The sequence below is a fragment of the Rhinatrema bivittatum genome, chromosome 1 (genome assembly GCF_901001135.1).
Source record: "Rhinatrema bivittatum chromosome 1, aRhiBiv1.1, whole genome shotgun sequence".
Taxonomy (NCBI): domain Eukaryota; kingdom Metazoa; phylum Chordata; class Amphibia; order Gymnophiona; family Rhinatrematidae; genus Rhinatrema; species Rhinatrema bivittatum.
In genome coordinates this window covers 651,883,596-651,911,377 of record NC_042615.1, presented here as the reverse complement: position 1 = coordinate 651,911,377, position 27,782 = coordinate 651,883,596, and the positions used below count along the sequence as shown (strand labels likewise).

The 27,782-nt window shown below is 42.6% G+C and overlaps 1 protein-coding gene across 2 annotated transcripts in view; it reads right to left on the bottom strand.

Annotated features, from left to right (window-relative positions):
• Window positions 1–27,782, bottom strand: part of TTC37 (tetratricopeptide repeat domain 37) — a 539,154-nt gene that overhangs the window by 54,003 nt on the left and 457,369 nt on the right. For both annotated transcript variants that reach the window (XM_029573103.1, XM_029573110.1), the window contains exon 36: window positions 22,144–22,268. In XM_029573103.1, the coding sequence (XP_029428963.1) occupies window positions 22,144–22,268 (125 nt within the window). The remainder of the gene's footprint in view (window positions 1–22,143; window positions 22,269–27,782) is intronic.

Genomic DNA, 27,782 nt, shown 5'->3' with positions numbered 1-27,782 from the left:
ATCCTCTTGTGATTTAACTTTAAATAATTTGGTATCATCGGGAAATTTAATCTCCTCACTCGTTTTCACCTTTTCCAAGTCGTTTATAAATATATTAAAAAGCAGTGGTCCCAGAAGAGATCCCTGGAGCACTCCCCTATTCACCTTTCTCCACTGAGAAAATTTACCATTTAGTCATATACTCTGTTGTCTCTCTTTTATCCAGCTCGCAATCCATAATACGATACTGCCCCCATCCCATTATTTTTTAATTTCCTAGAAGTCTCTCATGAGGGACTATGTTATATACATTCTGGAAATCCAGATACAGTGTATCAACTGGCTCACCTTTAATATCAATTAATATCACCTTTAATATGAATTAAAGCCATATAAGTAGCTATTCGGCTATAACGTAGCCGGATAAGGGGCGAAAATTGCCAAATTAGCCATTTAAACGGATAACTTTTCAGTTATCCGTTTAAATGGCTTTTGAATATGGACCTCCTCTTATTTTTCAGATCTAAATCATAGCTGACACAAAGACAATCTATACTGCTTATGCTTAGTAGACATTTCAAATTCTGCTATTTAAAGTACAACAGTACACAGTGGCCTTCACTGCAGTGCCTATATGGATCAATAATCTGCCATGTCCAACTGTAAGAATGGTTAGGATTTAAATTGCTGAATCAGGATTGGTTCCTCGGCTATGTGCCTGATAGCGCAGTGCGTATACTGGCATTAGGCGGGGTAGCAGCGGTAGGGGTGCGTGGCTCGTTGTTGCTATGGGTGTTAGCATTTTTGCGAACGGGCGACTTTTTTGTTTTAAGCTATTAATTGATTAATTTTGTATTATTCCTCCTTACTGTTGAATTTTGTTTTCTCTTCCTTACTATTTCGTCCCTCATTGTTTCTCTCATTTTCTGTTCAGAGTTCGGGTGCTTAGCTGTCTTGTGGCCTTCGGTGTAGTTGCCGCCACGTGATTTTCGAGCTTTGAGCATTCTAAGGAAGGGGTGTGAGGGGGGCGGTCACTCGGGTGCCCGCGTGCCGGCTACCAGGCCCAGTAATGGATGGAGGGGCGCAGCCAGACGGACCCCAGAGCCATGGCGAGGGTCGATGCAGCGGTGCAGGCAAGTGTGTGCAGTGCTTTGCCTCCAGTCACCAGTTCGGGCTAGAGTGGGCTGGAAGTGGATCCTGGTCCATTTCAGTCGTTGAGCGGCGCGCAGTGGCCAACCTAGCAGGCGTTGGTCCGCTAGATTTATTCCTTAATGCCTCCAGGACAGAGTTTGCTGCCCCAGGCAGTCCAACTTTAGGGGCTGCTGGGTCTGAGGCGGTGCCCATCCCTAAACCGAGCAGGAGCAGCAGAGAGTTTGAAAGGAGCGGGGAAAGGGGCCTGGCTGCTTTACATAAAGCACAGGCAGCCTTTAGGGGGGGGGGGGGGGGGGGGAGGTAAAAGCTTCTGATTTGAGTAGGGCCGCCATTGCTGGGAGGAAGCAGGTGGCCTTTTCCTCACATGAGGTGGGTTGTTTTAAGGAGTTGGGTAGGCCCAGCAGCACATTTTGGTTCGTGGGGCGGGGGGAGAAGTCTAGAGTGGGTGGCAGCAAGGCCAGGGCCCTTGATCCTTACGGCAGCGGTTCGGGTTTACAGTCTTCTAGTGTCTCCAGAGTCGGGGGCAAGCAGGCCCCGGGACGCTTTAGGGGATAGCTTGGTGGATACATGGGACAGCCATCGCCTTTCTGGTTTTGGTGGATGGCCGTCTTGGCAGAGGGAAACAGGGGGAAGTGTTGGAGGGCTCAGGAAATGAGTGTGTGGGGGGTAGACAATTGGAGCGAGGATTGTGGGGTGGAGGGGGAAAGCAGCTGGTATTAGGCGAGGGAAGAGGGGGAGCTCTGGGGCAGGGTGAGTTCGGTGCAGTGGCAGGCCCTGCGGCTTCTCCCTTTCTTCCTACAGGCTCTCAGGAGGCAGTTTACCCCGGCACTTCCAGGACTGAGTCGTGGAGGGACCAGATCTTCCCTAGGAGCACGACATCTGGTGAGCCAGGTAGTGAGCTTGGAGGGGCTCACGGTGGAAGGCTCAGTATGAGTCCAGGAACAGCTGATGTTGATCCCCGGGGTGAGAAAAGGGACCAAGGGTCGGTAAGGAGCAGGAAGCAGTCACATACATGTCTGTTCAGGGTCCGAGACAAGCTCCTCATCATCCACTTCTACTTCCAGCGTGTCTTGTGTCTTGGGGGGGGGGGTCCCTCTCAGGATATGGGGCATCCAGCATTGGCATCTTTGACTGAATTATGGGAGGGGGTTCCTAATAAATTGAGGAAGACGATTCAGAAAAGGAAATATGTCAATATTTTTAGATTACTGGAAGGTAGGAGAGGGGCTAGAAAGGAAAAAAGGAAGGGGAAGAAAAAGAAGAAAGGAGACTAGGGGACTCAGGTTTCCAAGAACATAGTGAATTGGGTCAGAGGTTTCTTCAGATTAGCAAGTGTAGTCGGGCTTTATCAGCCCACTCTGTATGGCGGGTTATTGGTTTACGGGGATAGCATGGATTATGAGGGCTGGGCATGGCTGAACTATGACGAGAAGTTTAGAGACAAGATGGCGGGCAACAAGTTCATGTCTTGGGGCACGCAGGACATTAATCTGTGGCTTACACAGATGACCAACAAAAGTGTCGGTGGCCTAAAGAAGGGCGGGACCACATCTGTTGGGGCGGGTGGAGGATCTGGGGGCAGTTGTGGAGGGGTAGTTCTTTTCGGGGCCTTGGAGCGGGGAATAAGGTTGGGTCTGGCCAAAAAGGGGGATCAGGAATGCAGGACGCATGTTGGAGATTTAACAAGGTCACGTGTTTGTTCCCAGATTGTAAATTCAGACATGCATGTGCTACCTGCAATAGCGCGCACCTGGCTTCCAAGTGCTTGCAGTCGCAGGCTACTTCCCTTGGCAAGGAGGAAAGTAATGAGTGCAGTTTTTCGAAAGGAGGACTCGCTGGTCATGTTAGCAGCCATGCGGGGGTGGTTGCAGCACTATACTGATCAGGGAGTGGCGCATTTTCTTTTCTGGGGTTTTAAGGAGGGTTTTCGGATTCCATACAAGGGGCAGGGGTACGGGGGTGGGAGTGGGTAGTGAGGAACGGTAAAGTCCTCAGTGCGTTTAGAAGACATAGCGCGTGAGAAATTTCATGCAGAATTGCAACTGGGAAGGATAGCAGGGCCTTTCGCGGAGCCTCCTTTTAAGTTCATGCACTTGTCGCCGTTAGCAGTTGTGCCCAAGAAGATCCCGAGGAAATACAGGTTGATTTTGAATTTACCTTTTCCGAAAGGGGAGTCTGTCAATGATAGTATACCCAGAAAATACTGCTCAGTGCAGAATGCTTCCTTTGATGAAGCTCTGCAACTCGTCCAGAAGGCGGAGCAGGGCGCTTGGATGGCGAAAGCGGACACAGTCTGCTTTCCAGTTGTTGCCTATACATCCGTCTAGCGTTCCGTTGTTGGGGTTTTCTTTCAAAGGGAGTTTCTTCGTGGATCGATATTTGCCCATGGGTTGTGCAATATTTTGGGCTTACTTTGAGGTTTTCAGCAGTTTTCTGCAGTGGGTCACTGAGCAGCATAATGGTTGTTCCCAGTTATTACATTATTTGGATGATTTTCTGTTAGAGGGTAGTTTCAGGTCCCCGGTGTGCCAAATGCAATTGGATGGTTTTATTCAAGTGACGGGAAGTCTGTGGGTTCCTATTGCAGCGGACAAGATGGAAGGTCTTTCGCAGCGGTTAACTTTCCTGGGAATTGAGTTGGATTATGTGGGTTTGGTGTCCAGGTTGCCTGAGGATAAGGTGTGTAAGTTGCAAGAGTTGGTGCGGGAGGTAAAGAATGCAAGGAAGGTGATTTTGATAGGTTCGTTGAATTTCGCTTGTAGGGTGATTCCGATGGGTAGGGCTTTCAGCTGGAGCTTGAGAGGCGTCAAAGCGAAACACCACCGGATCCGGGTTACATGTTGGATTAAGGAGGAGTTGGGGAGTTGGGAATCCTTCCTAGTGTCATTCAATAGGGTGTCATTGATCCCAGAAGATGAGATTTCCAACCAGGATCTTGAGCTCTTTTCGGATGCGGCAGGCAGCACCGGTTTCGGGTGTCTATTTTCAAGGGTAGTGGTGCGTGCTTTGGTGGCCGGCGGCTTGGACGGAGAGCGGATTAATTAAGAACATAACCTTTTTGGAGTTATTTCCTGTGGTGGTGGTGCTGGCCATTTGAGGTGAGCGGTTAGCCAACAGACGGGTGGTCTTTCGGTGTGACAATCTGGGCATTGTGCAGGTTATCAATAAGTTATCGGCTCATTGCTTGAAGGTTTCTGCCTTGTTGCAAGTGTTGTTAGCATATTGCTTGCGTTTGAACGACAGTATCAGAGCCAAACATATGCAGGGAGTGCAGAACACCATTGCTGATGCTCTCTCTCGTTTTCAGTGGACAGTTTTCTGGAAGCTGGCCCCTCATGCGAAGGAGATGGCGGAGCCTTTTCCGGAAGAGCTATGGTGGCTCGGGAGAGCGTAGAGTGGACATTGATTCAGCAGTCTGTTGCTCCTGCTACCTGGGCGGGCTACGTAGCTGGTTGGAATGCAGTGGCGCGTTTCCTGTGCACTGGGGGTTGGAAAAGGGAGCCTGTTGGGGAGGACCTGTTGGTGCAGTTCGTGCTGTGGGCCAAAGGGCGCGGGTACTCTGTTTCTACGGTCAGGGTGCAGATAGCGGCGTTTGTCTTTTTCCAAAAATTGCAAGTATGGGGAACCCGATGTTTAGTTTCCATTTGTAGAGGCTATTGGGGGGTTGGCAGAGAGCGTCCGGGCCGGTTGGTGACTCGCGGATGCCCATCCGTTATCAGGATCTAATTGTGCTTATCAGTTGGTACCGGAGGTTTGCTGGTCCATGTTTGAGGTTCTGCTATTTAAAACAGCATTTTCGTTTTTTGGGGCCATGCGGATTAGCGAGTTGGTGGCTAAGTCCTCCACGATGGTATCAGATCAGGGGTTGTTAGTGGACCATGCTCAGGTATTGGAGAGTTCCATAGTTTTGTTTCTTCCCAGATCTAAAATGGATCAAAGGGGTAAGGGGCAGGTAATCACGCTCCTCCCGGCTTGTCCTGTTTCGGTGTGCCCAGTGCGTGAGATGCAGGCGTATTTGCAGGAGAGGTCAAGGGTTTTGTCGTCTTTCTTGGTACATGCGAATGGGAGGCCGTTAACCAGGTTTCAGTTCTCCAGGGTGCTGCTTTTGGTGGTACGTGCCACGGGCGGGGATGTTAATGCATACAGTTCGCATTCTTTTCGGATAGGAGCAGCTACTTCCGCTGTGGAAGGGGGCATTTTGGGTGAGGGTATACAGGAGATCGGGAGATGGAAATCGAAGGCCTTCTTATCTTACGTATGGAGGTTAAATAAAAGAAAAAGAAACAAGGGAAAAGGGTGCAGGGAGGGGGTAGAGGGAGGTGCAGTGTCACAACTTTGGGGGAGGGGCTGTGATGGCTATTAACAGTGTTTTCTCTTTTGCAGAGCGAGGCAGGGAGGAGGGGAGATGAGAGTGTGTCTGGATCGTGGGCCACTCTTATGTGCACTGGGTGCAAATACGGGCGCAGAAGCGACCATATGGAGAGGACCTTTGTCTCGGAGGGTGAAATGTGACGGTTCGCTGGTTCAGCAAGCGTGGAATGATGAGGGAAGAACTCTTGCCTTTCCTGTGGGAAAGGGCGGATTGGTGGGGGGTGCCGGATGTATTGTTGATTCTTGGGGGAATGATGTGGGAGCTAAAACCTGCAGAGCCTGGGTGACTTGCGTGAAGAAGGATCTGTCACAAGTCTTTATTTGCTGGCCGCAGATAAAGCTGGGCTGGTCTGACATTGTCAGGTTGGGGTGTAAGGATAGCGCTCTGTGGAAGTCGGGTGTGCCAAAAATGAACAAACAGATTGGCAAATTGTTGGTGTGGGAAGGGGGGTTCTGGGTCAGGCACAGTTGGGCTTGGATAGTGGAAAGGGGTTCTTCAAGGGTGATGCCATTCATTTGTCAGATGTAGGGATTGATTTGTTGAACAATGATTCGCAGGAGGGGTTGGAGAAGGTGGTGGGGGAGGTATAGAGGCCACACTGGGGGGGAACAAGGACAGCTTGTGGCAGAAACCAGAGTCCAAAGAATTGTTTGTGGAATGGGGGGTTAAAAAAGGAATTGGGGGGGGGGGGTGCAGCTCGTTAGTGGGGGCTGCTACACGGGATGGCCAGTGAGCTGAGAGGCTAAGCTCGAGGCCAAGTTTGCTCACGCTAGTGGAGGGGCGGGGAAAATGCTGCGTGGAGAATGGGGGGTGGGGCAAGTGAAGGAGGGGGGGGGGGGGGGGGGGATGTTATCATTGTTATGCCTTGATGTTTATAGATGTTATAATGCCAAATAAGAATTCTGATGTGGTGTGTTATTTGGGGGACGAAGGGATCGAGCCGAGTGCAGGTCTTGACTCCTGTGTTAATAAGGAAAGTAAGGCAAAACAAGCTCATTCAATTTACTTCTTTGCAATGCCACAGATCACATTTGATCTCTGGCTTTCTCTTCATTTGTTTATGTTGCGCATGTCATGTAGTGCTTTAGAAATAAGTAGGAGTAGGAGAGGGATCCTCTGTACTTAGCCAATCCTTTCTTAAATTTTTGCCTCTGCTAGCTCCCCTGGAAGACCATTCCTTGTATTCCTTTCTGGGAAGACATTTTCTAATTTTAATTCTGAATTTACCCATTTTGAGCCTCATATGAAACACTTATTCTAGAACATTTTTTCTAAACATTTTTTCAAAAATGTTCTTGTGCATTCATACCCTGAGGTATTTGAATGTCTATTATATATATATCCCCTTTTCCTCTTCTCTAGGGTATATATATTTGGTTCTTAAGTCTCTTCTTATAAAGCATTTGGTGCAGATCTCATACCATTTTGAAAGCCTTCTCTGGGCTGCCTCTATTCTGTGGGTGGGCATCCAGACTTGGATACAATACTCCAGATAAAGCCTCACCAACAACCTGTGCAAAAGAATAAACACCTTTTTTTCCCACTTGGCATGATTCTTCCTATCCACTCCAGCATTCCTCTGGCTCTCACCATTGCTTGTCACACTGTCTTGCTACCATGAAGTCTTAAGAAATTATCCTGCCAAGGTCTCTTTCCTTCAGTTTCTCTCTCCCCATCACTTATTGCTTCCTTGGATATCTGCATCCCAAAGGCATGAGACTGCAATTTTTAGCATGAAATGCTGGTTGTTATGCAACTGACTACTCCTCAACCTTTCAGATTACTTTAAACCTTAACAGAAGATCTGCTAAATGTTTTTCAGTTTAGATGTTTACAAGATGGAAGACATCTTCAGCTTTGAGTAAAAATGGTCTGAAAACATTGTACATATTTGTAGTAAACTATAATGAAACTACTATACACTTTTAGATACTAAGATATTTTAGACCCAACAACTAGCTTTTTTTTTTTTTAAAAGGCATATGAGATCCTGAAGCTTCGATATGAGTTAAGAAAAGAGGAACTGAAATAGCATAATTAAATATAACTTTTAGGGCCGCAGTTCTTTTTCTAACTCAGGCGCTAAAAGAAAACAAGTTTGCTTATCTGTAAAAAGGGTTCTCCATAGACAACAGGATGAATTAGCCATTACAAGTGGGTGAGGATCATTCAAAGGCACTAATATCGGCTCTCAGAGCTTAGTAAAAACTTTACTGAGCATATGTGGGAGTTCCCGCATGTGTGTGCTGCCTCATGAGTTCCTCAGTTTCTTCCAGAACTTAAACTTTAAGAGTAGTAGCTGACACTCCAGGAAGGCAGGCAGATATTAAATATTCTAATTTATTGGTTCCCAAACTTGACCTAGGGGACCTCTCGCCAGTTGAGTTTTCAGGATATCCGCAATCAAAATTCACTACCTCTACTGAATGCAAACTTATCTCATGCATATTCATTGTGGGTATCCTGAAAACCTGACTTGCTGAGGGTTCTCCAGGACAGATTTGGGAATCACTGTTCTAATTCATCATACCATACTCTGTTTACAGGTAAGCAAACTTACTTTCTTCATCTACAAGCAGATATGAATTAGCCATTATGCATGAGGGTTCCAATCTGAATTCAATTCACCAGGCAGAGAGTGGACTACTGGGTGAATAGGCTGTTCATAACAGTTTGTCCACAGTTACCATCTCCAGTTGTAGGATGTGTAGGTGTGCACAGACAACCAAGTATCAGATTTGCACGTGTCTTCCACAGAAATGGCTCTGAAGTCATCATGGCTCTCTCATTATGAGCCTTGATCCAGTCTGTAAACTTAAGTCACCAGTACAAAATAGTGCACTATACAGTCTGCTTGTCAATCGGATAGACTTTGTTTGGCAACTGTCATTCCCAATCTATTGAGATCAAAAGACAGGAATAGTGGAGGAGCTTTACATTTAGGTTGAGTTCACTTTAGGTAATACGACAGGACTTTCTCAAAGAATGAAAATCTTGCTCTTTGTACCACACAGCCTTGGAAAGAATGAAGGCTGCACAATGGTCCAATGAATGTGAAATGCAGATATCTTTGTTGGAAGAATCTTGTGATGAGTTCATAGAACCATTCAATGTGAAAAGAACTGCAGGTATGGTGAATATGAAACCAGAGTCCATTCACTTACTCTTCATGCAAAAGTTATGGCTACAAAAAACACTTTCCAGATGAGAAACTTCAAGTCCACCGACTTGAGAGGTTTGAAAGGAGGTTTCATGAGTTGAGCTAGGACTACACTGAGGTCCCAAGGCATCAGATGCTTACAATGCCATAGTCCTTTCATGAATCTTGATATCGAATGCATAGTGAGAGAGATCACAGCCCATTTCACTTGCTGGTAATATACCACAATGGCACGAAAATCAACTTTGGCTGAACAGATGCTAAGACTTGAGAACAAGTAGAAGAATACATACTAAAGGAAGTTCCTTGGGCCAGATCAGAAGCGGTCCAGCTGGCTGACCCTCCACCAAGTAAAAACGTCTTCTATTCGAAAATGTAGAATCTTCTGGTTGAATGTTTACTTGCAGAAATCAGATCATCATTCACTTCTCTGGTAAGGAATAAGGAGGAGATTAATACATGTTCAACATCCACACTGTGAGGGCAAGTGCTGATAAGTTTGGATGGCAGAACCTACTTTCTTCCTGTTTGATGAGATTCAGACATTCCCAATGAAACCAGAAATTGAACTGATAGGACGACAAGATATGGATACCATACGTGCTATGGCCAGGCTGGAGTTATGAAGATTAACCTTCCTTGCCCCGAAGGATCTTTTGGATGGTTCAAGCAATGAGAGGAATTGGCAGATATGCATTTAGTAGATAGATGGTACAATTTAGCACAAAAGCATCAGGAGCTGATTTATAGCTGTTTGATGCAAGGAGCAGAACTTTTATCTTTCAGTTGTCTTCTGAAGGAAACAGATCAATCACTGGCTTTCCCCAGTGACTGAACAAGTTGTTTGCAATCTCTTGATCCAGGGACCACGTGTGCAGTTGTAACTCTCTACTGAAGCAGTTCACCAACATGCTCTGGAGTCCTGGAAGGAAGGTCATTTAGAGGCAAGCAAAGTGATGACCTGCTTACAACCATATTTTGGAGGGCCTTCTGGCAGAGGGCATAGAAGCCTGTACCTCTTCTTGTTTATGTAGAATATGGCCACTTTGTTATCTGAATCAAGATTCTATTTCCCAAAAGAAGGTGAGAAAGAACCCTTAGAGCATAGTGTGTGGCTTGCAACTCCAGATATTTGATTCGTAGATGATTCTCTGCTGGGGCCCATGATCCTAGAGTCCATGCTTCTCCAGTGTGTACACCCAGCCCTTGGTGGAGGCATTGGTAAACGAGTCACTTGTTGCGGAGAACATACAAAGGGAGGCCCCACCTTTAGAATCTCCAGATTCATCTATCATTGAAAAGATGCTATCATACTGGGGGTCACAAAGATATTGTGGGATAAAGACTCATAGAATAGATCCCATTGTTTTGAAGGCTCTGCATGTGCAGACATGTCAGAGTATCCACATGCACTGCAGCAGTCATGTGTCTCAGAACCAGGAGTGACCTTGCTGTCACTGTCATGATGAAGAGGAGACCTTACCAGGACCCTCAGTAACACTGCTCTTTTGATAAGGAGATGCTGTTAGGGCAAAAAGGCATTTGGTGGGCTTTGAACAAGGGTTTGCCTGGTCAAAGGCTGTTGTCCTGCCAGTGAGGCTATAAAATGACAAACAGGCAGCCCCAGACTTGTGTTAGCCCAGAATATGGCCCTGGATTGGTCCTCGGAAGAGTTTAAAGGGGTTGCTGGGAAAGGTTCAGCATTCAGGTATCTTGAGGGTTGAAAGCTGCAGAGTGGAGTTGAAAAGTGAAACTCCAATGCTGCAATGAAAGCCTATATTCTTAACAGGGAGTATCAGAGAAGATCTGGATAAAACACTATGAGTAGCAGACTGTTGAACCAGGTTCTTTGTAATCTGTAAAGAAAACCCATGTCTGTAAATAAAACTGGCATTGAATAAGAAGGAGAGCTTTCTCTGTGTCCATGTCCGGGAGCAGCCCTAACCTGCTAGTTTAGCAGAATTCCTTTCCTCCACTTCCATACTCACACTGGCCAGAGTTGCTGCAGGAAGCAGGCAAAGAGAAATAAAATCTTTTATATGTGAAGTTTTTGGGGGTTTTTTGGTTATGATCTGGGCTGTAGAGTCTAGCCCTGCCTTCATTAGACAGACTTGTCCTGAGTTAGCACTCCAAAACACAGTGTTTTTTTTTTTTTATTGCTTTCATAGTAACATAGTAAGGACAGCTGAAAAAGATCAAATGGTCCATCCAGTCTGCCCAGCAAGTTTCTTATGATAGTAACTGTCACTCCATGCAGGTTATCCCATGTTTCTGTTAAGGGTACTGCGAGGGAGTATTCCAGAAATTTCCTCAAGCCACCTTAAGGGACCGGTCACTGCTATCTAGCACTGTCCTCCATAAGAATCAGCCCTGCAAGGGATTCTGGGTGAAGGGAGGCTCCCCTCACCATACTATAAGGAGTCAGGGCCCAAAAGGATTAGATGGCCTCTGGGGAGCAGGCAGGAAGCCACTCTATGAGAAAACATGCTGTGTGTGATGTCTCTGTGCTACCTGAACTTTAAGGCGAGCTGCGTCATTTGTTTGTTTTTACTCTGCACTTTGTTTTTCCCACTATAAATAAACTGCACAAAAGGAATCAGGCAGAGTCTGCCTCCTTTTTCCTTCCTGTTGTTTCCAAGCTGCTATTGCCTAAGTTACCACAGTTAGGTTGTCCCTATGCCTTCTATTAATGGTAGCAACTGCCACACCATTCCAATTACTCCCAAGCCTTATGTTGAGGGTAGTAATATTTACAATCAAAACCAAACAACTGTCAAATCCATAACAAAATTACTGCTAGCAATATTTTTAAGGGGTGAGCAGCATTCTTGATAATTCAGACAATTGGGAACATTTTGGAAACTGCAGAATAAAACATTGAATAAATACACAAACAATGGTGTTTGAACATGCTTTGCTTTTGGACTTGGCCATAGAAGCAGTGCTGTGCTTTCTCTCTAATGTTTGCGTATCAGTACCCCAGACTGTAAAAATCAGGGCCCAGTGTTGGCCGTTTCTAAATCCAATTCCCCTTGTCTCCCCACCTGCTGTCAAAGTGGAGAGTGGTGTTGCCTTCTGTTAAGGGCAGTAGCAACTGCTGCTCTATGAAGGCCGCCCCAAGCCTTTGTGTAAACTATATGTATAGCAGAAGTTACCTCAATTTTTCATTTCCATTCTCAAGCCAGCAGGAATCCTCTGTGTTTGTCCCATGCCCTTATGAATTCCATTACCATTCTTTTCTTTACCACCTCTTTCGGGAGGGCATTCCATGCATCTACCACCCTTTCTGTGAAGAAATATTTTCTGACATTTTTCCTGAGTCTTCCCTTTTTCTTCAAGGAAAGAGAAGTGGAGTTCACCAGCAAGCAGCAATTTGGCTACAACTCTCCGCACTAGTAAGGAGCCACACCTTGGAAGTAGTTTTCAGTCAAACATATAATAATTCTGGTTTTGCATCCTATCAGGAAAAAAAAGTGAACAGCACTCTCTCTCCAAGAAACTCTGCAAAGAAAATTTACATAATTAGGATTATCCCTAAAGGACTGTGTGCCTGATGCAGCCCCCTACAATGGCTGCAGCAACAAATTCAATAGCTGCAACTGAAGCAGCACCTGCCATGAGAATACCAGGCACAGGCAGTCCAAAAATCTGTTCCAGAAATGTCAGCAACTCGAGGGAATGGCTCAGTGGAATTACCCAAACCCCAGCTTATTGCCACCGAACACTCTGATGTAAACAGAGGATGCTACCAAGGATTCCCACGCCAACAAAATCTACATTTTCAGTTATAACCAGAGTGCTTCCAGTAAAGAAATACAAAGTTGTATTGAGCAGTATCCTTGTTTACAGGAGATACCTTGGAATAGGTTATTGCTCTCATGGAACACCAGGCCTTGACCTGGGAGAGATTTCACAATGAATTTCAGTGAATGTTCTCGGATCCACACCAAATATGTTGCATAGAGAAAACCTTCTACAGCTGAAGCAAGGCAGAGGTTTGGTCCTTTCTTAGGCAGCCAAGTTCCGGCAGCTGCAGGGGAACACTGAATGAAATGAGTGAGCCCTATGGCATCAGTTTCACCTGGGATTACATGAGGAATTAATTGACTTGGGTAGAGCCACCCTGATCCATGAAGGAAATGGTCAATACCAGTATTCACATAGATATTTATTTATTTTATTTATTTAAGGTTTTTCTATACCGGCATTCATGATAAGATCATATCATGCCGGTTTACATATAACAGGGGGTGCAAAAACTGTTCTTTTAACAAGTGCAACGGAAGCAAAAGTTACAATAAAACAAGGTTGTAGAACTGGGAGAGGAAGGAAATAAGGATAGTAGCGTAAAAATTTACAGAGGTAACTTATTTACATTGTGCAGTGATGTCTCTTTATGGATATTAACATTGTGCAGTGACCAGGAGAACAAGAGTATTGTAGAAGTAATTCAGGATGGCCATGTTCTTGTACATGAAGCTCCTTGCCCAATACTCTTGAAGAGAATAAATCTGAGTTAATGCAATAGATGCAACTCACTCCTGGCAACTTGGTTCAGGGGAAAAAAACAGGACAGCCACAACTCTGGTGTCTGTGGTGTGAGTGTTTTGGGAACTTTATAACAAGCTGTCTCCAATGAGGCACAGAGTGTCATGTCATGTGGAAGAGAAGGATCGTGGGCCCCTGATTGTAAAGAGCTGGTGTGCATACAAAAGTGATAGGGTACGAAAAACTGCCTCCCTGGTGCAAACTAAAGTGGATAGAACATAGTCACTGGCTCGCTTCCGGGAACAGAAATTCATGAACAAACTCCAAACTTTTACTTCCCAAATGAGCAAAATCATGAGCGCCATTAATTCCCAGCTAGACATGATAGTAAAGTTGGCAGTATCCCAGCTGAGTCAAGCAAGTGTGCATCTCCAAAGAGATGTAGCATATCTGAAAGAAAAAGAGTGAGATTTTCAGGAATTAACCCAGGATAAGTGAGGGAGCAACCGTTGATCCTGAAGACAGCTCCATTGATTACATCCCCCCTGGGGAAAGTACCCAGTGGATCCACAGTGCCACAAATACAAAGCCTCAATGGAAGAAAGGGAAAAGTTGCTGGCAACAGGCTGTTATCCATGAAGCATATGACACTGAGCAAGCCAAGCTAGCTAAATAAGCAGCTTGGACTGGGATCTTATCTGAAGGGAAACAGACTCAAATAAATTTGAGAGTCAGAATCGCAGGAGTGAAGCTTAGCTTCTTTGGGGAATTTATAGAGTGCAGAGTCCAGTGAAGGGACTTGCATTTTGTAGACTTGGGCGAGATTGATTCTGATCAGCTCAGGTCTAACTCTCTCCCTGTGAAGCCAAAGCTGGGCTATGACTTCAGATCGGCTGGCCCATTGGCACCAAGTAACAGATAAAATACCCATATAAATTATTAGAATATTTATTATAACTATTAAAAAGTATTCATGCACAAATATATAATACAAAATGTATCCTATACAATCACATTGTAAATATGATACATAAACTACACTGATACATTGTATCACTCGTATCTCCATGGTTCAGGACATGCATTGGAACATTGTGTCAATTATAAGACCACAGACAGCGTAAAATACATAAACCTCAATGGAATCATATCCAACATCCAAATTACCACATTTACCCCTATCTTAATCCTTTTATGTACCCAAAAGGCCTTTGTTTCACCAATGGCTTCATCAGGGGATATCAACTAGCTATCTAGGGGATCAATAACACTTAATACTGAAAAATCACATCGAAAACCCGACAACACCATTGAAAAAAAGGCCGGCGTGCAGTTGATGACCGACGGGACCCAGAAATGAGAGTCGGGAATCGACTGCAAATTGCAGAGGCAAAAGCCAAGGGACCTATCGGAAATTGAATGCGAAGGGAGACCAGACGCAGAAAGAAAAAACCCTGAAAAACGCAAAACAATGCTTCAAAGGTTTGGAGCTCCTTAACCACGAGGCTACTGCACTGTGGAAAAGAAGAGGCTGAAGGAGGACCTTGCTTGAACACATGGATAGCAGCAGGCTGGGCATGCACAGTCTGCCAGTCAAAGTTTCTAGGAACTTTGACAAAAGTTTTCGGTCCTGGGCTCCATCTGATGATGTCACCCACATGTGAGGACTACCATCCTGTTTGTCCTAGGAGAAAGCCTCAAATCCTCAATTGCACGACCCTCTGTTTTCCAATGCTGTACTAATGGTGCATTTTCTTTATTCGTGCAAATACAACTGAGATGTTCCAGTATTCTTATTTTTACTGGCCTCCTCATCTGCCCAAAGTACAACAGTTTGCATGGGCTTATAATCACATATATCACCTGCGCTGTATGGCAGTCAAACCTGTCCGGTAACACCTATGAGCGATCTGTCAAAGAAATATGTAAGGTCTTAGTCTCATATACATACAAACATCACACCTGCCACATTTATACTGGCCCAAATCTTGCTGCACACCTTCCAGCTTGGGTTAGTCTTAGAAATCAATATATCGTGTAGTGATCTATTCTTTTTAAACGCAAAAACTGGCGGATTTTTAAACAATCTCCTTCCAAGATGGACCAGTGGCATCGAACTATGGATATGATGTTATTGGAATGGCAAACAAACCTTGCCAATGGGTTTTTATTGTCTGTCGGTAGAAGATTATTTTGTATGCTTTTCTGATAATTTTTACTACCCTCGTTCTAAAAATCTATCAGCAAGCTCTTGTGACTGTAATTTGTACTCCAACAGTAGTACAAAGTCGACACAATCGTAAAAATTGACCAATGGGGATATTTTCTTTTAATCTTCTGGGATGGAAACTCGAAAATTCCAATGTAGTATTTTTATCAGTCTCCTTTCTATATATTGCAGTATGTAACACACCTTCACTTTTATACACCATCATATCCAAAAACGCTATCTGATATTGATAGACTTGAAACTCAAATTTAAGATTCTTATCAAAGGAAATGATCCACACAATAAAATGTTGCAAATGAGATCTAGTGCCTGCAAAAATACAAAAAGTGTCATCGATAAATTGTTTCTACATCACCATCTCACTCCAAAAACCAGAGGGATATATGTATCGGCTTTCAAAATTTGCCTCATATAAACAGGCCACCGATGGGGCCATTGGAGACCCCATCAGAATAACCTTCACCTGATGAAAATATCTATCCCTGAATTGAAAAACACTCTTTAACACCCACTGCAGATGACAACTGAACTAACAATTCCTTCTTATCATCTGATAGATCTAATCGGGATAACACACCCTGAACTACTGAATTTTGTGGTATATTGGTATAAAGAGAGGCAATGTCACCAGTCACTAACCACCAATCATCTTGTACTGTACCAATCTGTGTTAATAATTAATAAAGTTTGCAGAATCCTTAATGTACGATGGAATCTGTAGAACATTCAATTGTAAATAATGATCCACATATTTAGAAATCGGCTCAATATGGACCCCCAAACCTGACACTATAGGCTGCTTTGAGTAGGAACAACAAGAAAACATTGGAAATCACAGCATGGCATACGACACATTGTGATTTTTCAGTATAAAGTGATAATGATCCCATAGATAGCTAGTTGATATTCCATGATGAAGCCATTGGTGAAACAAAGGCCTTTTGCTGGGTACATACAAGGATTAAGATAGGGGTATATGTGGAAATTTGGATGCTGGATATGATTCCATTGAGGTTTATGTATCTTACACTGTCTGTGGTCTTATAATGGACACAATGTTTCAATACATATCCTGAATCATGGAGATATATGAGTGATACAATGTACATATTTACAATGTGACTGTATAGGATATGTTTTGTATTATATATTTGTGCGTGAATACTTTTTAATAGTTGTAATAAATATTCTAATAATTTATACGGGTATTTTATCTAATATGTAATACCTGTTTCACCCCTTTTTTTGTATATGTTACCTTTGGCACCAAGGCCAAATCCTGCGGACCTAAACTTAGTTTCTGGGACATGTAATATTCTCAGTACCCAACTGACACTGCTCAAGTGGGGTGATGTCCCTAGACTCATTAGGGTCTACATCCACCGGGCCTTGCTGAGAGAGGGGTGCATGATGGTGCCTGGTTGCTCCTGCTCGCCTAAGCTCCGATAACATCTCGGGCTGCAAGTCATGCCCCCTCCCCATGATGTTAGAAGGGGGGGTAAAGAACCCGCGAGTGACGCCGAAGGAAGTCTTGCTGCTGCCATTGCCCTTACAGCTCTGCCTCAACCAAATGTTTATTAAACAAAGATAAACATCCTAATTCAAATAAAAGGCAGAAACTACTTTTGGAAGAAAGGATAGAACCGTACGAAACACCAGAAAGGGCTCTCTGCGGGACAATGCCTGCAACTCTAAGAGATCCTCCTTGCTGAACAAATAGTTCTGAGAAATAGCACCTTCAAGGAAGCAGTCTGAAATTTCCCTATCAGGTTCAAACCACAGACCTAACAAAAAGGACAAAACTAAAATAAGATCCCAAGATGGGACAGGACTCTATAGAGGAGGCCTAATATGCTTCAGTCTCCTCAGGAAACAAGACACAAGAGTTTACCTATTATGTGCCCCCTATAGCAAGCAATAGCTGCTAAACTCTTAGAAAGACCTTTTGCAAAATCTCCAGAACCACTGGCACCAATGCCTTCCTCAGGAACAATTGCTTCCCAGTGCACCATTGTCCAAATATTCTCCAGCATTCCAAGTGAATACCTTCCTGGCCTTTAAAAGAGTACTCAGTATCTGTTGGGGATAACCTTTCTTTGCTAGACGAGCCCTCTCAAGGGCCACCCTGAAACAGAACTGATCCAGGTGCAGAATCAGATCCTGAGCAAGCGACTGTGCTGATGGAAATGTAATGGTTTTCCATGTTGAGGAAGGTTGCTTACTATAAACTGTGTTTTTTGTAGATAGCAGGATGAATTAGTCATTACACCTGCATGGTGTCATCCAGTGGCACCTACGGAGCATTGCAGGAGTTCCTATGTGGGAGTTGCCTTGTGAGTCTCCTCAGTCAATAACAGCTTAATCCAGCTAAGTAATTTACTCTCCAGGGAGGCGGGTGGGTATTTTGCATGGCTAATTCATACTGCTATCTACAGAAAACACTGTTTACAGTAAGCAGGCTGAATTAATCATGACTTGTGGGGAGTCCTAAGCTGAGGGTTGCAGCAGAGCATTTTGTTGAGTAAGCAACTCAACCTCCACTATGGAGAGTAAACTATTACAAGAACAGGTTGCACAAAGCTGCTTGCCCAAATATAGTCAGCTCAAAAGAACATAAGATATTCCATACTGGGTCAGACCAAGGGTTCATCAAGCCCAGTATCCTGTTTCCAACAGTGACCAAACCAAGTCACAAGTATCTGGCAAGTACCCAAACATTAGATAATCACAAGCTACTATTGCTTATTAATTACTGTAATAACAGTTTATGGTTTTTTTCCTCTAGGAATTTATCCAAATCTTTTTTAAACCCAGTTGCACTAACTGCTGGAACCACATTCACTGGCAATGAATTCCAGAGCTTAACGATGCACTGAGTGAAAAAGAACTTTCTTTGATTTTTTTTTTTTTATTTATGCATTTTAGATATATTACATCATATATCAACAAGGAAATAAGAAATCCAAACATTTTAAATCAATAGAGAAAACTTATACATACACAATTCCAAATGGATCTCTTACTATCAGGAAATAGTGGACCAAGATAGGAATTTATAGAGCTCTTCAATGTATCATATAAACAAACAGGAATTATACCAAACACATAGGAAAATCCCTTACTCACTACAGCAAATTTCAAATCTTCCCATCTAAATAATTCCTTAATTGTTCTGGCTCTAGAAAAATATATTTAGCCTCTTGATATTTCAAAAGGCATTTACAAGGATATCTTAATGTCATACTAGCACCCCTATTAATCACTTCTTCTCTCATATGGATGAATTTCCTCCTTCGTTCTTGTGTACTACGGATCACATCCGGATATATCCATATGTTTTGTCCGTAGAATTGTACAGTTCTATTTCAAAAAAAGAATTTTAAGACCATATTTCTATCCTGTTTGAAAGCAAAAGATACCAGCAATGTCCCTCTTGACTTTACTTCGGTATGCATGGATAACTAACAATTCCGACACATTCATAGAGGGTTGTTCAGGTGCTTCTACTGATTCAGAAGGCAATATCTTTTTGGAAACAAAGAATACTTTAGTGATTACTGGGGTAATATCTCTTGGAATTTTTAAACAAGCTTCCATATATTCTTTGAACATATCCAATGGTGGAATTTTCTTTACTACAGGAAAATTAACAATTCGGAGATTTAGATAACGTAATGAATTTTCAACATTTTCAAGTCTCCTTTCTGAAATAGTCTCCGTTTTTATCAGGTTACCCTGAACCTTTTCAATTATTTCAATTTTTTCTTCTAATTTTCCTATTTTCTCATGATTTTCTTTTGCCACTTTTTCTACCTGCAACCCTCTTTTATTAAGATCCAAAAAAGCTTGAGTCAATGTTGTTACTGCAGACTCGATTGAGGTCATTGCATTCCACAGAGATTCTAAAGTGACTATGGGTGGTTTCTGCAAAGAAAAAGCCAGTTTCGGTTGTAATTGTACCAGATTTTGAAGCGCTGTTTCCTCGATATTCCTTGCTGGCTTGGCGTGGAGGTAACCACGGCTCCCGCCGCTCCTCCTGCTTCTCCGGGCATCGAAACCCCGTCCTCCTCATCCGTTTCAGTTTGCAGAGGCTCTCTCCTCTCCGTGAGAGCTCGCGATGTTTCACTCTGCTCCTCCCCCGGGTGAGCTTTCGGAGGCTTTGGCGTCTCGGGAGCCCCCGGGCTCAGCGAGATCTCATCGGCCATGGACAACGAGCCGAGCTCCTGCTCCGGAGTCCCAGCGGCCCTTGCCTCCGGCGTCCTCGGGGCAGAGTCGAAGAATCTCTCAATCTTTGGCTGGTTTAGTCCTTCTTCCTTTAAGGTAATATTCTCCTTTAATCGCGCCTTGCGCTTCGTATGAGGCATTATCCAGGATTAGAAAAAGCAATTAGTAGCAGGTAAAGTTTCAGGAACCAAAGAGCAGAGCGACCCTTCCTCACTTCCTATGTGTCGGCCATCTTGGTCCCTCTTTGATTTGTTTTAAATGAGCTACTTGCTTACTTCATGGAGTGCTCCCTGGCCCTTCTATTATCTGAGAGAGTAAATAACTGATTTACATTAACTTGTTCAAGTAATTTCATGATTTTGTAGACTTCTTTCATTTCCCCTTTTCAGTTGTCTCTTCTCCAAACTGAACAGCCCTAACCTGTTAAGCCTTCCCTCATAGGGCAGCTGTTCCATGCCCCTTATTTTGGTCACCAGGCTTCTCTGCACTTTCAGTGCAGCTATATCCTTTTTGAGATGCGGTGACTAGAACTGCACACAGTATTCAAGGTGCGGTCCCACCATGGAGAGAGAGAGAGAGGCATTATGACATCCTCATTTTTATTTGCCATTTCCTTCCTAATAGTCCCTAACATTGTTTGCTTTTTTTGATCGAAACAGCACAGAGAGCAGATGATTTCAATGTATTATCCACTAGGACGCCTAGATCTCTTTCCTGGCTGGTAACTCCTAAGATAGAACCTAACATTGTGTAAATACAGCAAGGGTTATTTTTCCCTATATGCATCACTTTGCACTTGTCCATGTTAAATTTCATCTGCCATTTGGAAGCCCAATCTTCCAGTCTCGCAAGGTCCTCCTGTAATTCATCACAATCTTCTTGAGATTTAACTACTCTGCATAATTTTGTGTCATCCGCAAATTTGATCACCTCACTCGTCATACCCCTTTCCAGATCATTTATACATATATTAAAAAGCACCAGTCCAAGAACAGATAACTGAGGCACTCCACTGTTTACCTTTTTCCACTGTGAAAACTGAAGGAATCATGGTCTGGCCCAAGCAGCGATAGCAAATGTTGGGTGTATCTGTAACGGACATCTGGTGTCTTGACAATGATGAGCATGGACTTCTTGGCCTTCTCCATACTCATTTTAGCTTTAACTTTTTTTTTTAAAGAAATCAAAGTTTCTGTTTGAGGGACTGCCAAGACAGTGGCAAGGAACCCAAAAAGCAATGAAGCAAAAAGCTAAGGTGAAAAGCTGAAAAACCATAAGAGAGCTCAGACAAAAAGATAGAGGGGCTCACAAGGCAACATGCATGAGGGAGTTCCTGCACATGCTCTGAGGACTGGGTCTGTATCTGTGCCATTGGATGACGTCACCCATGCATAATGGCATATTCATGTTTGCTTGTTGACAGAAAAAAGGTGTTTTATAAAAAGTTACTTATGAAACAAGAGCAGACAAAACTTGTACAAGAGATGATAAAGTTGAATCAGACAACAGCCAAAACAGAGATCCTGAAGTGTTAGGGGTGGTGCAATGATAGTAGTCAACGTGTAAGGCACAGGTAACTACTATTTTTAAGCATGCTTTATAAAATACAATTTATTATTAAAGTCTTTGCCAACCTTTGAGAGTTCACATTAAGCCTTTCTGTTGAAAAATACATTTGCTTAGCCCACAGCCCACACATGAATGAGTAGGATGTCTTAATGCTATTCTATAGCAATACTTGCAGAGCAGATCAAGGGAACATTTTAGGGAAGGGGATTCCTTAGAGAGCTCAGTTCACCACCCTCAGCTGGGTGCAAGAACCTGGTAACAATATAAAAAGGGAAAACGGCATGTCTCTGGGTTTGGTCTTTCCTATGAAGTGTGCTTTGCTCACAAGATTCTGTACATGTTTCAAAAGGCAAGCATTAACTTGCTTTCTCAAACTATATTGTGAATAAAGTTCTTATCCCATCCACCAATAACATTTTTACTATATAGTAATATTTAAAAATCTTCTAAATGCATTAAAAGCAAACATGAACTTCACTCAAACTATGGTCAGGTCACTATATTAAACGTTTACTGAGAGCACTTAGGGGAGAATGGGAAACTATCATCAACAAATGAAGTGTGCAAAATAGTTTTATTTATCTGTATAACTTATTAGGTCAGGACATATGGAAAACAAACATTATTCATTTACCATAACTTGTGACTTTAAGGTCTTTTTCCCCAAATCCATTCAATAAGATTTGCAGATTACTGGACAATCTGTCTCTCTGTGGAAGTATCGCTGAATTGCCTCATAGCAATGCAGATATGTACTCCAAGAACACTTGCAGAAAAACCTCACAAATACACATTTGCTTGGTGCACATGCACTGGGCATATTCCATGAGCTGCTCAACCACCTCTGAAAATAAGAACCAATGTGTGAAATTCTTTCTGGGTTTTACATGGTTTCAGTTTGCACCGTTCAATGAGTATCTGACACAAAAATCATTTGAAAGCATCTTGACATGCTACAGTCATCAGTACCTTTGTGCACAAGGCTTTGGCTTCTGAGCTTCTGCCTGCATCATTTAAACCAGTAACAGCTTGGCACACAGACCAGTTCTCCAGAGCCTGGGTGTAGCTCGTTGGAAGATGAGCCTTTTCTTTACCTGGAATTTTAAAAAGACATTTTAAGTTTGATAGACAAATTCACAATAACCCCATAAAAGGCAGTAACGTACATCTGAAGAATAAAATCTCCTGGTTTTAATACCGAACTTCCACTAGCAATTTGCATGATCAATAAACATTTATTTTATTTACTTATATTTATAGTTAATATCTTTAATTTTTTAAAATAATAAATCAAGAATTATTGACAAACAACAGTATAGATAATCATAATAATATGAAGAACAAATAAATATATATAAAGAAGAAAAAAGCTAGGTATAATCATCATTTGTAGACCTCAATTTGGAGGAGTCATAATGGAAAGAAAACACACAATAAGAAATTTCTACAAAAAACAAAATAAAAGCTTAATATCATCAGTGTTCAGACATTCAGATTAATTATTGGACAAAATTTAGATAAAGCTCTGTTCTGCAAGAATCCCTCCAACTGTTCATATTTAAAAAAAAAAAAAAAAAAAAAATCTAGCTCCTGCATGTTTAACTACTCATCTACAGGGAATTTTTAATAAAAATGTATTCAATCACTCTGTTTCTTCATAAGAAAAAGTTTACGCCTTTGTTGTGTGGACATTGCCACATCAGAGAATGAAGACATTTTCTGACACAAAATATCGCTTTTTTCATACAAAAGAACATTTTCAAAGTCCAGATCTTATCCGGCTCTAATGCAAAAATAACCAATAAAGTAGCTCTAGTAGAACCTTGTTTGTGTTTCTTGCAGAAAATTAGAAAGAGTCAAACTATGAGAAGGTATTTTCAACTGCTCAGGAGATTTCGAGCCCAAGACAGGGTTTTCACAAGTTGGAGAACTTTAGATACAGGTGGAATTTAATCAAATAAAACTTTCAAACTTTCCATATATATATTTTTAAACATTTTCAAGGGAGATATTAAGGATGATTTAGGAAAATTAAAGAAACAAATTAAGCTTCTGGAATAATTTTCCATATTCTCCAATTTTTGGTGCAAAACTATTATGCCTCCATAAAGCTACATAACTATTATGTAGGGTCTTACACTGAGATTCACATTCCCATGTTCTAGCTTCCTGATCTTTAATTTGTTGAGAGTGAGAATCTACTTGAGCATGCAAATCCCCTAGAGGGGATAAGCAATTATCAATTTTGATAGTTGGAGAACTTTCAAATTCATTATTGCTGTCCTCAGTGTATCCAAAGTAATTAAAAATGGCTTCATAGGGATAGAATGAATCACCAGAGCCTGGGTCCTCTAAGAAATAGATTCATCAAGAGGATCCAAAGTTCCAGTCAACCTCTCCTACATAGGAAGTTTTCCAGAAAGGCTCAAAACACTTCTGAATGCCAGTCTCATCTCCTAAGCGCCTGTGGGATTTCAAGCCCCAACTTTGGGAAGAATACATGAATCAGGACTAAGAGACAAGACTCATTGGGAGCAGAAGCACCAAGCTTATTAGATCCTAAAACTGTACCTTGGTTCGGCAGAAAGTGAAAGGCTTCAAGTGATCTTATTTTGGAACGATGGTATATAAAACACCCAAATAAATAAGTAAATAAAGTAGGAGGAGCAGAAGAACCGGATGGGAATGATCTTACTGCGCCTTTCCTCTTCTTACCCGTATGCCAGCTTGATTACCAAGTAATGTGGATAAGCTAGGCTAACTCCAAACAAATTTCTTCCAAGCGGCGTGATCCTTTAGTACACAGCTTCGGCTGTGCACCACTAGATAAGATTCAATAAAGAAGTCCCGGCGCCTTCCAATGACATCAGCCACGTTTATCTCAGGGCATCTTCTCCTCAGATAGAAACTGGGGCTGAATCAACCCCTCAGGTAGGCAAGACGGAATGATCTCTCTTCACCATATTCCCCACTCTCAAAGCCCACTAGGTGCAGATTAAAAAGGAAAGTCCCAGTGCTTTCAAATGACATCAGCTATATTGTCTCAGGGCATCTTCTTCTCACAAGGAAACCAGAACTGAATCAACCCCTAAGGTAGGCAAGATGGAATGGCCTCTTTTTAACCACACTCCCCTTACTTAAATATATTTAATAACCCGCTTTTAATTGTAAAAACCCCAAGCAAAGTATAACCCAAGCATAACATTTAACACCCCACATCTCCCATTCACCTCAGTCTATCCCTTCTCCAATCATATAAATCCCATGAATACAGAAACATATTTAATACATGATCTAAAAGAACGTTCATTCATCATTGCTGGATCAACAATATGGAACACCATGCCCTCTGAATTACGCCAGGAACTTTGCCACAAAAAAATTTAAACTAAACTTAAAAACCTGGTTATTCAAAAAAGCCTACTATTAATGAACTAAGTCCTATTCTATTCTTCCTAGTTTATCTACACAGACACTCATACATTGATTTTTCTCTTAATAGATAGTTATTCATGGTACTGTATTTTTTCAGTTATGTTATATTGTAAAGCACTATGCTGAATTACATGCACATGCTCTTCTTCCCCTCTGGAACGCACAAGTTGTGGCAGCCTTCACCTTCAACCCATGCAGCTGACGGGGCTACTCCTCTTTTCCTCTCAGGGCATGGGCTGATGCTCTCCCTGCTCCTTTTTTCTGGCCACATGGGCCAACATTGCTCCTGTTCCTTCGTCTCACTCATTCACCCCTTTCCCTCTCACTCTCACCTTTCTTCCCCTCCCATCTAACCACCTTTCCTTTCACTCACTCCTGCTTCCCTCTTACTTCCTTCCCTTTCACTCTCTGGTCCTTCCATTTCCTCCCCCTCTCATCCCCTTCCTTGTTACTCCTTCCCCTTCTTCTCCTCTCACCCCCTTCCATCTCACTTCTCCTTCTCTTTCCTTCCCTCTAACCCCCTTCCCTCACCTGTTCCTTCTTCCCTCCCCTCTAACTCACTCACCCTTCTTTTTCATCCCCGTTCATCCACTTTTCACTCCTCCTCCATTCCCTTACTCACAACCCCTTCCCCTTTCCTTACTCAGCTCCCCTTTCTTTACTTCCCTTCTTATTAAGAAGAAAGGGAGGAAAGAGAAGCAAGGGAGCTGAGAGAGTGAGGGAGAAGTGATGGGATGGGAAGAGGAGGAGCCACTGCTTGGCTGCCTCCTTTTACCTCCTCTGGTCTTTCTGGTAGGAACTCTCTTCAGCATCACATCAGTTTCTTTGTTCAGTTCAAGGGGGATGGGAACCCCAAAGGCACATCATCACTGGGCCACTGTGGGTAGTGCTTGCGAGGAGGGGGGTCACAGCATGAGAACATAAGACCCCCCCCCCTTAAGCATGTCTCTCACACATATGTGAGACTTAGTATGTCTGCTTCCCAGCAGTATTCCCTTTTACAACTAATCACATCATTCAACCATCATTCTCTCTCATTTTCCAGCAGTTCTCGCATCCCTTCTCTCACCTGCCTTACAGTTCCTCTGTCCCTCTTTCCCTTTCCCAGTTCCTCTATCAGCTTCCCTCTTCATCTCTGTTATACTTCAGAGCAGACCAAAGGCAGGAAGCCTGCCTGCGCTAAACTGCTGTAGCCCAGTGGTCAGAGATTCCATAGGCAGCTGTTAGACTGCATGGGAAGGGAAGAGCAGTATCAGGAAAAAGGAAAGTACTTCATCCTACTCTTTCTTGCAGCCCTGAAGCATGGCTCTCTCAGCTCCTGATTTACAGGAATAATGGAGACAATTTTTGGGATGCACAAGGAGCCACAGAGCTGGTGCCTATGATAGACTATTCTTGTACAGTTTGAAATTTGCCCTCCATATTACCTGCAAAGAAGAGTCATAAAGGAGAGAAGGCACAGCAGACTTGCACAGAAAGACAGAATGGCTGCATCAGGCGTCTAAGAAGAGGCAAGACAGTTATATCCTCAGATATAACCTAACAAGGGCTACAGATTGACTTGTCTAGACTTCCCAGTTAATAACAAAAGGAAAAAGAAGCAATCTCCAGTAGATGGTGAGTCTTTAAAGGATCATTAGCTAGAAGCTCTCCTTAACATGAATAGGGAACACAGCAGCAACCAGGCAGACTGGATGGGTGAAATGGTCTCTCTATCTACACCTTACCTTGTTATTAGCTATAGTTGTCAGATTATCTATGAAGTACACAGTGATTTACTTTAGAAATTCACTTTCTTTGGTAAACATTTTCATTAGTATGCAATTATAAAGTATTGGAAAATTTTTGAATAAAAACCTTTGTTTTCATCATCTGTGTTCCATTTTTACCATTTATTTTTATTTATTTTATTTATTTTTAATTTTTATATACCGAGGTTCTTATAGAGACTATAAATCACTCCGGTTTACATATAACGATAAACTGCCCAACAGAGATAAGGGGGCTTTACATAGAACATTGGTACATATGGAACATTATAACTGGATGACAATTTAACATAATGATAATAAATAATATAGAATAGTTTTACTTGTAATTAATAAAATTATGTAATATAAACTGTATAATTTAAATATTTAACTTGGATATAGTGACATATTAACCATGCCAAATATAAATAATAAGATAAAATGAATTTTGAACTTAGAAATTGTAGTCCAGTTGCAGAGGAAAATATAAATAAGATTAATTTTTAGAACTCAAAGATTGTTGTCCAGTTGCAGAGACCTGAAGGTAGGACTTGGTATGGTGACCATAATTAGGGGATACTTCTTATTTGGAAGACTTTCCGTCTTGGTAGGATTGTGAGTCTGGGAAGGCTTGTTGGAAAAGAAGAGTCTTTAGCCTTTTTTTGAACTCTTGATGATTGGGTTCAAGTCTTAGATTTGGGGGGAGCATGTTCCACTGGTGGGGGCCTGCTAAGGATAGCGCTCTTTTGCTCAGAGATGATTTTACTTGTTGGGCATGCAGTGATCCTTTGTAAGCGCTTCTGATAGGTCTGGAAGATGTGTGCGGTTGGAGTTGAAAGCTTAACGTGATGGGAGCTATTTTGTTTGTCGCTTTGTGGATGATTGTGAGTACCTTATAGAGTATCCTTTGTTTAATGGGAAGCCAATGTAGATTACTAAGGATTGGGGTGATGTGATCTTTTTTGTTAGTGCTTGTTAGAATTCTGGCAGCAGAATTCTGTACCATCTGTAATGGTTTGATCGTGTTGTTGGGTAGACCTAGTAGCAGGGAGTTGCAATAGTCGAGCTTTGATAATATTATGGATTGAAGTACTAGCCTGAAGTCGGAGAAATAAAGGAGGGGTTTAAGTTTTTTGAGGACTTGCAGTTTGTAAAAGCAGTCCTTCGTGGTATTGTTTACGAACTTTTTTAGGTTAAGATGATTGTCAAGCCATGCTCCAAGGTCTCTGACGTCCGGTGAGAACATGTTATTAGCGTTTGGTAGAGAGAAGCTAGAAGAGATTGTGAGTGGATCCTGAGAGACAATGAGCATTTCGGTTTTATTGGCATTCAATACTAGGTTGAGGCTTGAGAGTAATTCCTTAATGGGCTGTAGGCATTCGTTCCAGTAAGTGATGGTTTTTTTGAAGGGATTCTGTAATC